At 37.4% G+C, this 15,259-nt stretch overlaps 1 protein-coding gene across 3 annotated transcripts in view; it reads left to right on the top strand.

Moving 5' to 3' along the window:
• Positions 1-13,645, top strand: part of LOC128866348 (synaptogyrin) — a 46,163-nt gene extending 32,518 nt beyond the window's left edge. For all 3 annotated transcript variants that reach the window (XM_054106994.1, XM_054106993.1, XM_054106992.1), the window contains exons 3-6: positions 3,299-3,533; positions 3,667-3,806; positions 9,323-9,500; positions 9,576-13,645. In XM_054106994.1, the coding sequence (XP_053962969.1) occupies positions 3,299-3,533; positions 3,667-3,806; positions 9,323-9,500; positions 9,576-9,634 (612 nt within the window). In that variant the 3' untranslated portion in view covers positions 9,635-13,645. The remainder of the gene's footprint in view (positions 1-3,298; positions 3,534-3,666; positions 3,807-9,322; positions 9,501-9,575) is intronic.
• Positions 13,646-15,259: the final 1,614 nt, after the last annotated feature.

Raw genomic sequence — 15,259 nt, 5'->3', positions numbered from 1 at the left:
TCGTATTGTAATATTAAAAAAATACAATAATTAGCTTTGTAGCACAATTTTGTGGTTATTTGAATAAAACAACAATATATATATATATATAAGTTCCTAAGATTCCGCGAGGGCACAAAGGGCCACAACAAGCTTACTCCATTGGTTTTTGTCGGACGCCAGTCGTTCTAACTTTTCTTTGTCTTTGCTATTCCCGTTTCTAAGGTTCTTCTCCAGGTTACTGATGGTCTGTCTCAGCGTCGGCTGTCTTGCAGGTTACAATCAATCGCATTAAGGTTGATGTCATTCGGATCTCTTCTTAAAATGTGTCCAAGCCACCCCCACTTACTTTTGAGTATTTCCGTTCGCATTGTAGTTTAGTTTGTCATGGTCCATAAGTTTTGGTTGTATAAGGTGTTGGGCCAGAAGATGCGAAGTACCCTACGGAGGCAACGATTCACAAATACTTGCAAGAGCTGCAAGCCTGTGGTTGCAATATTCCAAGTTTTGCAGCCGTACATAAGGATGGACTTGACATTAGAGTTGAATATTTTACTTTTGGAGGCTTAAATTCTTCGTGTAAAAATTGTTCAAGTATAGGTTAAAAAAAAAAAAAATTGATTCATAATGCTTTTCGCACCTACTTTGGCTAGATGCTGTTGACGAAGTTTTGATAATGCTAAATAAAGGTGGGGTTAAGGTAGTAGCATACGTCGCTGACTTGGTGCTGAGGGTATCGGGACCATTTCCTTCAATTTTAATTTTATTTGTTTGATAGATATTTTGTATGGATATAGAGGAGCAGGTAAATGGAATTGCAATGGAATAGGTCAAGTTACATTTACACAAACGTGGAAAATGACGAAACATTTATCAAATTCATGAAAGATATGTTCAATTTCGATTGTGCTTCAAACGTTAATAAGTCAACAACACTAAGAGGCACCATCATCGATTTGCCTTTTTCAAGACACTTTACACTTGAAACACTCCCTTTCATTTCCTACTTTTTCTATCATCGTCCTATTCTCAACAGAGAAATGGTTCATTACCATGCACACAGGAAGAAGGTATATGCAAATACAAGTATGTGAATTTATATACAAATGCGCATATACATACATATATATGCTCACTCGAGTAGGACAGAGCCAGATGTCGAACTTTGCCGTTCGTTTGCTTTGTCGTTCGTTCCGCGCTTTCGCTTGCAGTTCATTCAAGGTAACGGCAATGAGCAAGGTAACGACAAATGAGCAAGGTAACGGCAATGAGGAAGGTAACACTAATGAGCCAGGGAACGACAAATGAGCAAGGTAACACTAATGAGCAAGGTAACGACACATTTTTTCGTGCGTGCAGCCGGCTAAATCGAATTATAAGACGTTATCACGTCAATAGGGACTCAAGCCACAGGTCGTTCTTTGGATGTACAACGCAGGGGTTTTTCCAGTTTCAACGTATGGGTGCCTGGTTTGGTGGGAAGCTCTTTGGAAGAGCTATAATAACACTAAACTGAGGAGGGTGTAAAGGACTGCATGCATTGGCATCACCGGAGCATGTAAAATTTGTCCCAGTGCTGCTTTGAATGTCCCTTTGCACTTATTTCCCATCGACTTTCACGTTATTTCCATCGCAGCTCAAGGTTAAACGAGATTAGCCTCTGGAGGTAATCTCTCAAGGGACATGGTAGCATTTTCAGGCAGTTAACACCGTATTTCTCCGAACTTCGAACAGACCTCTCTATACGCAAACTAGAGTTTGAGGGTCGTGCTAGGGCAATCTTTCCACATAGGCAGAATTGGACCGAAGGGAAAATCTGCACCGAAGCTTGCACCTCCGTCTTCACTGAAGGCTCCAAGATGGAATCGGTAGTCGGGGCAGGAGTTTTCTCTAAATCAGACAGTTTATCTGTCTCCTTTAAACTGCCGAATACACTGCTAGTGTTTTCAGGCAGAAGCCTTTGCGATACTGGCCAAGGCGTTGACGACGCCATGGCGCAGAACGAAACTAGTAACCTCTGGTAAGGAGGAGAACAAATCTGATCTGGATTCCAGGACATAGGAACATAGAGGGAAATGAAATTGTTGATGAGCTTGCCAGAAAGTGGACTGAATTGGCCTAAGAGACCTCCTACGTGGTCATCGTTATCCCCCTGACGGTTGTTAAAGGGGAACTGCACAAATTATTTCTCAGCAAAGCGCAGAAAAGATGAAGCTCCATTTCTTCATGTGCTATTTCGAAAACCCTTTGGCCCCAGTACAATATACGAAAGACTTAGAAAGTCCTTTGGACCCATCGCCTTTCGATTTCCAAACTCGTAGCTGTGTTTACTGGTCACTGGACGATTGGCACACACGCGGAAAAGCTAGCGTTAGCATTTAACCCCCATTGCAGAAACTGTGGGGACATTTCAGAGAAGGAGACTGTTAAGCATTTTCTATGTAAATGTCCGGGTTTTGCAGCTAGACGACTAAGGTCACTGGACGCTCCTTTCTTCGATAACCTGGGGCAGCGCGACAACCTAAATCCTATCAATCTTCTCCATTACATCAAAACAACTCTGGCTGGTGGTGGATATCTGCCTATTTGAGGTCTCATAAAGGTATCAAAACGGCGCTTTAGTGCTACTTGAGGAGTGCCAGACCGGCGCTTCAACCATTTCACCAGGTGGGTAGGTACCTCATATTGCCTTCGTTAATACTCGTATTAATATTCACCTTAACTTCGCAGTAAATAAAAATAAATTCTTTTAAAAATTAAATGGCTCGCAATTGACTTTGGCCCTATGCTCTTATGGAATATTTTTCTTATATACGAAACTTTATGTATTTGAAGAATGCGAAGCTGCTATGATCGCTGTCGAAAAAATACACATACACTTGTATGTTTATAATGCAAAGCTAATTTTTTGTAGTTTTATAAAAAGTAGTTTGTAAAGAATTAATAAAACATTTTTCCTCTCTTTCCAATTTCCCTTGACCACAAACACTTTACATACATATACATATGTAAGTTTGTATATATGTATAGTACAGCAATCAAAGCAAAAAATAAATATGATTTTCAAGGTTAAAAAATTCTCAAAGTCATATTTCTTTTTCAGTCCATTAACAGTGTGGCAGGGAATTTCATAATTGAAAATACATTCAACTGCTTGCATAATAATTAACACAGTGCATCATACAATACTCAACAAACACTCATCCAAAATTACAAACATTCCTACAAGTCCACATCTACATCTACATACATATATGTACATGCACATGCACAGCTAATATTTCTATAATTTCTCTGTTCTTGTTCGTTGTGCTTTCAGCTATTTTCTATCATTGTCTTCGGCTGCATTTCATCGGAGGGTTGGCGCACCGACGAGAATGGCAAGGAAGTGTGTCTGTACAATGGTGATGGCATGGCATGCAAGTATGGCAATACAATTGGTGTTTTCGGTTTTTTGGCGTCGATGGCTTTCATCGGTGGTGAGTTCCTATTCGAACGCATGTCATCGGTGAAGAGCCGGAAACGGTATGTGATGGCGGATATGGGATTCTCAGGTAAGTTGAATTGACTTGACATGCATAAAGTACATATGTCAGCACATATTTACACAGCTGCAGAGAAGCAGAGAAATTGTGTGTAAAAAAATTAATTAAAATAAACTTCTTTTATTATTATTAAAATTTTTAGCTGCCTGGGCTTTCATGTACTTCATTTCGTTCGTGTACTTGTGGTCACAATGGTCCTCGTCACCCATGCCACCCGGAGGTATCGGCGTTGGAAACATGCAGGCGGCCATTGTTTTCTCATTCTTTTCCATTTTTGTGTGGGTGAGTAAGTAGAGATGGAAATAAGAGAATATAAAATAAGAGTTGATGATATAAAAAGTTTTGGTAAATCTATAATTGAAAGTCTATTCCAGTTAGGTTTATATAACTATTCTTGAGAAATGTATGCATCCACTCTGTTCGGGTATTAATGCGGTACTAAGGTATAGATAGTGGATATAGGTATGTTTAAGGGTCTAATGCGTTAAAATAAGTTATGTGATTGGATATTTATTTACTCTCCATGGGAATCTAAAATTGTTCGCAGCATTACTGGAAATCTTGTTACTTCAGCTCCTGCCAGTCGTCTGTCATTTTTTCTTTCTCAGCTTGAACGAGGTGTGTCCAAAACGTATCGCGAATTTGTGTTTTTTCAAAAATTATTTATTTATTCATTAATATATATTTTGTCCCCTTCAAAGTAATCTCCATGAGATATTAAGCAATTGTGCCGACGTTTTTTCCAATCTTCGAAGCACTTCAAAAAATCATTTTGTTTATCTTGTTCAGCTCCTCCTTCGATGCCGTCTTTAACTTGTCAATTGTAGCGTAGCGTAGCGTCGTCCTTTCATTGGCCTCTTCAGTTTCGGGAACAAGAAAAAGTTCCGGGGGCCAGATCTGGGGAACACGATGGTTGTGGCATCATTAGTTTGTTGTTTTTGGCCTCAAAGTCGCGCACAAGCAACGATGTGTGAGCAGAGGCGTTATCGTGATGCAAGATTTGTTCTCCCACAAAATTTTGTTCTTCCACAAATTCGGGCGTTTCTGGCGGATTTCTGCGCGCAAATTGCGCATAACTTGCAGGTAATATTCCTTAGTCACCGTTTTACCGTGAGGCAAGAACTCATGATGCACAACGCCCGTGCAATCGAAGAAAACGGTAAGCAAAACGTTTACATTCCACCGAACTTGGCTCGCTTTTTTCGGTCTTGGTTCGTACGGCAGCTTCCATTGAGAGCATTGATCTTTAGTTTCCACGTCATAACCATAAACTCACGATTCGTCACCAGTTATGACCCTCTGGAGCAAATTTGGATCGTCGCGGACAGAGTCCAACATCTCATTAGCAATGTTCATGCGATGCTGCTTTTGGTCGAAATTAAGCAGTTTTGGTACGAATTTTGCGGCGACCCGTCTCACGCCCAAATCATTGAAAAAAATTGAATGGCACGAGCGAATCGATATGTCTAGGTCCTCAGCATCTTCTCTAACGGTGACTCGACGATTGGCCAATACCATTTTCTTCACTTCATCAATTTTTTCGTCTGTTGTTGAAGTGCTCGGGCGTCTGGCATGCTTTTCATCGTTCACATCTTCTCGGCCTTCTGAGAACTTTTTGTAGCACCGATAAACTTTGCTTGGGTTCAAAGTAGCTTCTCCATTCGGAATGCATCCGCGCACTTAATTTCGTTTTTCACACAAAATTTGATACAGGTTCTTTGAGCCATCTTTTTGAATAGGTTAAAATCGAAGTCAAGCCGAAACACGTGCAAGCAAAGCAGCTGTCTATAACACTGTGCGACAGCGATATTATACTTTTATGGAGACCTAGTACAACTTGCAGGTATAGTAAAACTAAGAAAAATGGTATAGGAGAAATTTCCAATACACCCCCAAAATCTCATTTTATGGCCATAAAACCGTTTTTCAGTAGGTTGATGTGAACAATCACTCCTAACTTTGCCAATTTCGATCCGATTTCGAATTTGTTTTTTTAGTTTGAAAGAACAAAAACAAGCCTTTTTGACAGTGTTTTGACAATTTTTCTGAAATGACAACTGACGAGACTGTAGACGGAAGTATTTGGAATTTTTTTATTTTTTCTCTATTTGTTTAACTTTGTCATAATTTTTACGATATTAACCGATATTGACGATGTTTTTTTTACACTACTGTAATAGTAAATATAATTTTGCGTCGAATGAGCTATATTTGACTGTAATTGAATTAAAATTAATAGAATTGTGTGGGTTTTAACATTTTTTTTTTGTTTTTTGCTAATTTGGTATGTAGGTATAACTTACGCTAAATGGGAATAAGGACGTGTTTGTGCTAGGTCTCCGTAAAAGTATATTTAATTTTTTTTTTGTCACACAGTGTAATTAACTGAAAATTCAAACTTGCCGAACTCGTCAGCATGAGTACCAACATATCGCCACAAAAGAATTGAAATTCGAATCTACGTAACCTGCGAAAGTTCAAAATTCGCGATACTTTTTGAACACACCTCGTAGATGTACACGGCGAAAAACCTGGCGTCTAAATCTGGGGTGGAATCATCACATCCGTATACCGATCCACAACCGTTCGAAAGAAAATTACGTGATACGCCAATCGTATAATCTGAATCGCATTCAAACCAACAAATGCAAACGGATCGTAGCTTATTTTCAATTCACAACAGTTTTTAAGTTCCACAATTCTTTGGTTCGTATTTTAAGTCATAATAACGTGGAACTCTCAAAACTGTTGGGAATAAGTTTTCGTACTTTCTTAAGCAAAGTTACGAATTGTTTAAACAATTAAATAATACAAGAATATTATGTGAAGTATGTGCTATTGGAAGCTACAACTTTACCCTATCTTTCAGGTAGCATACGGATTCCTCTGACGAAAAATTCGAGTTCTTTTGACTTGATCCATTCACTGAGCCTGTTTCCGATGCTCTCGTAAAAAGTGAACCGCTCTTCAATAAGGGCTGACTGCATTGATCGGATCAGATGGTAATCCGAAGGTGCAATGCCTGGGGCATACGACGTTAGGGCAAGTCCCTCTTAATATTTCTGGACCGATTTAGCAACATGTGGTCTGGCGTTGTCATGCACCAAAATCAGTTTGTCACGTGTACCGCCCCATTCCGGCCTCTTTTCTTTGAGAGCTAGATTCAAACGCATTAGCTGCAGTTGGTAAGGATTGCCAGTGATTGTTTCAAATGGTTTAAGGAGTTCATAATATATGTCAGACTTCTGATCCCACCAGATGCACATCATAACCTTTGAAGCATGAATATTTTTTTCGCTGCCGATGGACCTGGTTCACCTTGCAGGCTCCAACATTTTCGACGCTTAAGGTTATCATAATAGATCCATTTTTCATCGCCGGTAGCGATGCAGAAAACCTTTTCTTTTCTGCCGTTCAAGAAGCATCTCACACGTTAACAAACGCCTCTCGATATCCCTCTCCTTCTCCTCCTGGGTGCCATAGTTACCTGCTTTCTGGACCATTCCCATCACGTGCAAACGTTTACCATCAACATCCAAATCTTTAGACATATCATCAAGGGTTCGACGTGCCTCTTCATCCAATAATTGTTGTAGTTGAGTATCTTCGAATTTTTTCGGTGCCTCTTCGCGATCTTTATCACTCATCCGACTTTGTTTTCATATATGAGTTCTAGTGAAAGTGATGGAGATGAAAAATTTCAGCTACTGGTCTCCCTAAGCTGTCCCGTAGGGCTTCTAATTGCACTCTTTGTTTGCCCTATACTGCACCATGACATCTTTTTGGTTGGAGTTGAGTTTATTAAAATTCGTCTTATAATAAATTTATTACAAAAACCATATTTAGTTAAACGTTTTTACAATTTACTTACACCCTTGGTTTAATTCGATCGGGTGGCTGTCGGTGTTCGGATGACAGTTCGATCCCTGATGGTTTTAGACTCGCATGCTATGTTTGGCTAGAAAGCTCTTGACAGACAGTGCGGAATAAGCTGGCGCATTGTGGGGCGGGGTAATTAGTGCCAATTAGAAACCTCGAGGTGTGTTTAATGCAGAGGAGGCCTTCCTATATATTTCCTCCATTAGCTTCAATGGGCACCAGAGCTAGAAAGTATCCATTTCCATGACATAACCTATCTAGTCGAACAGGTGGATCTTTATTCAGTTTACAGCACCTATGACGCACTTTAATAGTGATCCTCTACTGATTTTTTCCCCCGAAGATTCTGGGGACCTCTTAATCAGTTCTTGACACTGTTTAGGATTCTGCGCCATTTAATAGGACGGGTATGATGAGGGTTTGGGCTGTGTTTGGCGAGAAAGGATTTTACTCCTGAATTGCAATGCTGCACTTGAATGCCAAGGCTAACAATTTTAATGGTGCTGCTTGTTTCCCAGGCAAAGGAGGTTTTCCACGGCATTGAAATAATAACTTTCGACTGAAGTTTTCTTTTTGCCCTCGTTAACCTGCAGACTCATTGACTTTGCTTCTTTATCCAGTTTTAAAAAGGCAGAAAACGCAGTTGTTGAAGTCAGCGATCCATATCAAGCATACGCCACCAATCGTACGCTCTTTTGAAAAGATTACACCTGAACGATTTAGTACTGCAGCTCGAATAATATTTTTCAGCATTATAGTCATCATCAGGAGTCACTATACTTGGAATCACGTTTGGTATTACATGGTTCAGAGAGGTTGTTATTATTGCTGTAGCTGCTTATTAATTCCTGCGGTTAGACCATCAATAGTAGCCATTGATATCATATTTCAATTGGTCTAGGAAAGTTAAGGTTTGAGTGATGGTATCAGCAAGAGAAGGGTATTAGATGAGTAAGAATAAGCGGGCATAGAAAGAGATGGTTATTGTCTTGTGCTTGGATAAAGATAAAGATAGAGATATAGATCGAGATAAAGATACAAATCCAGATGCAGATACAGATACAGATGCATATACAGATACAGATACAGATACAGATACAGATACAGATAGAGATAGATATAGAGATAGAAATAGAAATAGAGATAAAGATACAGATACAGATAGAGATAGATAAAGAGACAGAGATAGAGATAGAGATAGGGATAGAGATAGAGATAGAGATAGAGATAGAGATAAAGATAGAGATAGAGATAAAGATAGAGATAGAGATAGAGATAGAGATAGAGATAGAGATAAAGATAGAGATAGAGATAGAGATAGAGATAGAGATAGAGATAGAGATAGAGATAGAGATAGAGATAGAGATAGAGATAGAGATAGAGATAGAGATAGAGATATAGATAGTGATAGAGATAGAGATAGAGTTAGAGATAGAGCTAAAGATAAAGAAAAACACAAAGACAAAACCAAAGATAAAGAAAAAGGTAAGATAAAAATAATGATGAAGACAGAGATTCTTAAAGGTCTTAACTTTAGTACAAACCATTTTTCCAGCCTGATTTGATCATAATTAGAAAGCGAAGGACTTCCTATGGATTAGTCCTGCCTTCGAAAGGGTTTGAAATGAGACTTTTTTCATAAAGCAGATAGATCTTAAATAATTTGAGTGTTGTTCTGTGCACAAATTAAGTGTGTATTTCATGCAAATAAAATGAATATTATGTCAATCATAAGCAATTACCTTAAAAGTCATTAATATATTTGGAAATTGAAAGATTTAAATGTGGTTTTATACATTTAAATCTTTCTTAGTTAGAAATTTGTATGTATTATGTTACGCAGTCAAATATTTATAAGAGCATCCATGCAATAACTTTTTTTTTCAAAATTATGCCCCATTCTTTTCATGTAAACGCAGGCCCTTTGCGCCTTTCTCGCCTACAAACGTTTTCTTATCGGCGCCGGCGATGAATTCACATCTGCCTTTGAAACAGACCCAGCGAACGTGGTGCATCAGCAAGCTTACACCAGCTACTCCATGGACAACGACAACGATCAGTACAGTAAGTCGCCGTTCAGTGGCCAACAACAACAAGGTATGCCTGAATTATTTTGCAATAAATTCACATAAAAAATAATATTTTGATTATTTTTCTTTTCGTAACAAATAGGCATGGAACAGCAAGGAATGGAACAGCAAGGCATGGAATATCAACAGCCCACCTATTAGAGCAAGATAAGCCAAAATAACAAAATATGAGCAAAAACGATTGGCAAGTGATTGCCAATTAGGCTCATGGAATTGGGTACTTTAAGAGCGTCGCTTGATTTGTGCTGTAGAAAGCAGCAGCAGCAGTAGCAAAACTCAAGCTAATTTTTTAAATTAAAACAAACAAATAACAAATTGAACCGAAAACACCGATAGCAAACATATACATACACACATACATGCATATGTAGACAAATATACAAATATACTCATTTGAAATAAAATTAAAGAAAATGTAAATTTATGTATTTGCAATTGAGTGCAAAAACAAAAAACTTGTGCAAAAAGTTAGCAGCAGCAAAGAAACTGAAGAACTAAACACACCACATGCATACACACATACACAGATACACCCGTATGCACTACTACCAACCGAATTGTAAAATGGCGCTCACAAATGAAATGACGTGCATTCATAGTTGGAATTAGAGTTGACTCCGAGTCGATGCGATTTCTTTAAAAGAAATTATGCAAAAAAGCTTACTCTGAGGAGGCTGAGGCGGCGGAAGACTTACTGTGTACGCAAGACTTCTATTTTAATATTTTTTCAACTAATATTTCTAACTATGAGTGCGCGTGTCTTACAAAAGAAAAAAAAAATCATGAAAAAGCGATTAAATTAAAAGCAAACACTTAAGTGCAAAAGTTTATAATTGTAATTGTGTAAATTTTATAAATTAATTCTATGTCGCATTTAAACGATGAATTGCTGTTTATCATAGGTGTGTACAGCGCGTGAAAATGTAATAAAATGCAAAAAAGTTGTAAAATGCTTTGGCTTCAACTTGAGAAATACACGTAAGTGGAAATAAATAAGTAGTTATTAGTAAAAAAATATTTGTTAATAAAAGTTAGAGGCATGGAGCGAAGGAACACTTATTAAATGTAATCACATATGTATGTATGCCCAGACGCATACATACACACATATAGACACATATTTTTGCAGTGACCAATTGTAAGCTTCTATAGCTGATTATGTAGACTTTGCGAATAAACAAGTTATTTATTGCTGGTAAATTAACAAAACACACAACCCTAATGTATACATAAGCAAGCCAATAATTTAAAATAAATAACTGGAAAATTTTTAAAATTTACAGCAAACAAGCGAATGTTTGTAAATTTACATACAAAATATCAACAAAGCCGGCAAGAATTAAGAATACATTTCGAATGTCATAAATTCATATACACACATACATATGCAAATAATCTCTTTATGTCACTATGCATACCGGTAACTCACACGTGCATACATACATATATATATTTAATATTTATGTATGCACAATAACATTGAAATTTACATACCTACTAAAGTAAATCGTAGAAAATTAGTGGTTTTTGAATAACTTATTATTTAGTTATAGAAAATTAACAATAAATATAACAACAATAACGAAAACTCATAAAACATACTTAGATGTTTGTGTTTGTTGTCGTTAAGGCATCTGATACGGGTATCCACAATTTCGCATTATTATTTTTTTCATTACCGAACTAGCGGGATTAGGCTTAGGGGATGCCGAGATTTATTGTTTTCGATTGATTTTTATTTACTTTTTTTAAATAAAAATAAATTTTTTGTTACCCTTTTTTAAAATTTTGCCACATCCTGAACTATCGGGCTTAAGCTTTGGGGATGCCGAGTTTTATATGTAATGTTTTTTTTTTTTTTGGAAGCAAAAATAAATTTTTCGTTACCCGTTTTTTTTAATTTTTTTCCACATCCCGAACCCTGGGTGTGCCGAGATTTATACATATATTTTTTTTTTTTTTAAGCAAAATTTTCGTCAGCCTTACTCTAAAATTTTGCCACATCCCGTACTATCGGGCTTAAGCTTAGGAGATCCCAGGATTTATTTAATGTATAATTTTTATAAAGCAAAAATAAATTTTTCGCTACTCTTCTTTTAGAAATTTACCATTTTTATGACACAAATAGAAATGTAACAAGGATTATAGATACCAGATTTGCTCCTTAGATATGGGGAACAAATTTTTGAGGGGAACTTTGAATTCTACGCCATTCGTTTTGTGTTTCACAAAATTTAGCTTTAGCTTAGTGAAACACAAAACGAATAACGTCGGCATAGCTGTCAAATTCGCTCAGAGCCGAGTAACGCTCTGCTAGGTAGTACACCTCTAAAAATCGTTTCACCACGCAAATGTCACCGCTCCTAACGGACTTCTCTATTTATTAGTCGGACATCTCTATTTATTAGCCAGACACTTCCCCTGAGCGAATATTTTTTCTTTCCCAAATCTTATGTATGGGAAAAAGTTACGCTCTTTTGAGTGGACACCTCTCTTGAACGGGCAAAAGTCGACCAACGGTGAGTGTATGCCCAAGGGAGGTATCACTATATAAATATACGCTAAAAACTCAGTAAGTGTATACTTAATTAACTAACTTAACGTAATATTTCGACCAACTTTTTGAAAATGCAAATATGTGTTAGCGATTTATTTCAACTTAACTTAACTTAACGTAACTTAGGAATGTGTAGATTTCTTCTGTGTTAAATTAAGTAGATTCTCAAGTTTCGCCCTTAGGTAAATTGTGAGCAGTGAATTGCATATCTTCGATTTTAAAATTCCTAATAATAAATGTATTTAGAAATTATTTTCGAAAATAGCTTATTTGATGTGACTGTAGCCGTTTTTAACACGCATATGTTTGCGCTTAAAATTTGTATGAAACAATAAGCATACAGTTTTATATGAACTTATGGCAGAGTTGCGAGTGAAATCGGTGGTTCCAAGTTCTGTTATGTTGGTCTTTATCCAAGGTTTGATGAAAAAGAAAATTGTGTCGGGAACATCGGCTGCCATGTGACGGGAGTGATTCCCCAGCCGAGTTCTGCACGACCATTTCACATGTATTCACACACTCGTCCAATCAGTTGGACGGCAGTTTGTTAAGACGGCAACGCAACGTGTATATCACTCACACATTCTTAGTTTTTTCGTAAACAAACCGATTCATAACTCTTGCTGCGGCACTGCTCATTCGCAGATTCTGTATAATTCGCTGAGAGCCGGCTAACGGCTCGCATTAGAAATCTTTTCACCATGGTTTTTATCGGCTTTTGCAATCCGCTTTATCGACATATGCGACATATACATACATATGTATGTATGTGTTAATACACATATTTGTATCAGTTGAAAACTTTCCCTATCGTTTGCATTTTTCAGTTCGTAATTTGCTTCAATAAATCTTGATTTAAAATTTGTTGAATGGTGATGTCAAAGGTTTTTGCAGATTATAAGTAGACAGTTGTCGTTGTACGGTTTTTTGTTTTTTTGTTTTTGCTGTAAACTCAGATGTTATGTATGTAAGTGCGTAAAAAAGCTTTGTTATAGGAGACGAACTGTAAAGGTTAAATTAGAGGTGTCATACCATAACACCATAATCTTAACCGCGGCCTTAACCGTAACGATATTTACTATCACCTATTATTGGTGCCATAGCCATAAACTTCTTCTTCTTCTTAATTGGCGCTATAACCGCTTACGCGATTTTGGCCGAGTTTAGCAAAGCGCGCCAGTCGTTTCTTTCTCGTGCTAACCGGCGCCAGTTGGACACACCAAGTGAAGCCAAGTCCTTCTCCACCTGATCTTTCCAACGCAGAGGAGGCCGCCCCCTTCCTCTGCTACCACCAGCTGGTACCGCATCGAATACTTTCAAAGCCGAAGCGTTTGTATCCATTCGGACGACATGACCCAGCCAACGTAGCCGCTGGATCTTTATTCGCTGCGCTATGTCTATGTCGTCGTAAAGCTCATACAGCTCATCGTTCCATCGTCTGCGATATTCGCCATTGCCAACGTGCAAAGGTCCAAAAATCGTACGCAGAATCTTTCTCTCGAACACTCCAAGCGTCGCTTCATCGGATGTTGTCATCGTCCAAGCTTCTGCGCCATACGTTAGGACGGGCATGATGAGAGTCTTGTAGAGTGTTAGTTTTGTTCGTCGAGAGAGGACTTTACTGCTCAGTTGCCTACTTAGTCCAAAGTAGCACTTGTTGGCAAGAGAGATTCTACGTTGGATTTCAAGGCTGACATTGTTATTGGTGTTAATGCTGGCTCCATAGCCATAAACAGCTGAGATTTAAATATATTGTCATTTATGTGTGCATTTCCAAAGTGCAGAGCCTAAATAAAGCATAGCAAAATGAGCAGTGCGAAGAAATTAGTGGTTTATTCATTAATGTCACCTCAAATCGCTTACAGTTTTGCCTATAGGTTGGTTCGATCAGCAGATGTCTGTGGTTATGGCTATGGCACCTCTAATTTAATTTTTAAACAAATGTAATACTTGTTCAAGATACAAAAACAAACAGTGGCCAGCTGAGTAATCGTTGCAAATATCTTAAGTTAAGATTTCTCTAATCACATTTTTATTCAAATTTAACCTAATTTAAATGTAAATCAACAAATTAGCATACAAAAAATTTGCTGAAATATACAGCTCATTATTTCTTAACCTTCTGTTGGGTGCCGTGTATCAAATTGATTTAAATAAAATTAAAGTTATGTTTGAAAAAATTATATAAATTGCTACTAACAAAACAAAACATTATTTAATTAAAAATACATTCAAAAAAGTAATCAGAGACTATTTAAATGCCAGTGAAGGATTATTTATTGATACAACATTACAGCATCAGCCGAATCAGCGACGCTTAACAGAATGTTAAATAAATGTAGACACCCAAAACATGCTTACACATACACGCTCTGAATGTGAAGAGTAGTGCGAATATCATATTTTAGCACAATGAACCAGACAAACAAATTTTACGACTTCAGTGCTGAATGCCGAAATATTCCGTAGCCCTTTTACGCGATTGTACGTTCAAAACCTTGAGATTTCGGCATTTGCAAAGTGGTCCGAGATTTAAAATTATTTTTTCAGCGCGTTTTCGAATAGCTGTGGGAAATTTTAAAATTAATAGAGGGGAAATTCTATTAATACCTCATACAGAAACCAATTTAACATTTGCGTGGTGGAATGAGATAGGAGAGCTTAGGTAACGAGACTCTTTGGGACTTTCTGTCTTTATGTATACATATTTTTGTTGGTACTAATACCTAAGGTGACTTATTGGTTACTACAATATTTCCGCAAGAAATTTGATTGTATAATATTGTATACAAAACTTTTGTATTATTATTTCAAAAAAATGTATTTCCAAACTAATTAAAACACATTTTCGTTAATTTCTTAGTTTAAAAATATTTACACAAAGATTCAGGCCAAAATAACTAATTGTCATTAATTGGTGTGATAAGGTTTTTTTGTTGTTTTTATTTTTTGCTGGTGGGTGAGGTAGGATCCAAATTTCTTTCGCACTTACAGCCATTGTCGTCTACTGCGTTGAGTGATGTGTCAACTAAAACAGTCTTTTCTCTTCTTCTAAACCCTTTCCGGGACTACTTCCCGCATTACTTCGAGGCGGCCCATGACGGCATCCATAAAAAGGATCAATTCTATTCACCCACGTCTGGGTCTACCATTTTTGTAGCCATCTTTGTGCTACATATAGGCTCGTCTTCTTGTGTGTCTACGCCATT

Source organism: Anastrepha ludens, chromosome 6 (assembly GCF_028408465.1).
Source record: "Anastrepha ludens isolate Willacy chromosome 6, idAnaLude1.1, whole genome shotgun sequence".
Classification (NCBI taxonomy): Eukaryota; Metazoa; Arthropoda; class Insecta; order Diptera; family Tephritidae; genus Anastrepha; species Anastrepha ludens.
This window is presented reverse-complemented; position numbering and strand designations above follow the sequence as displayed.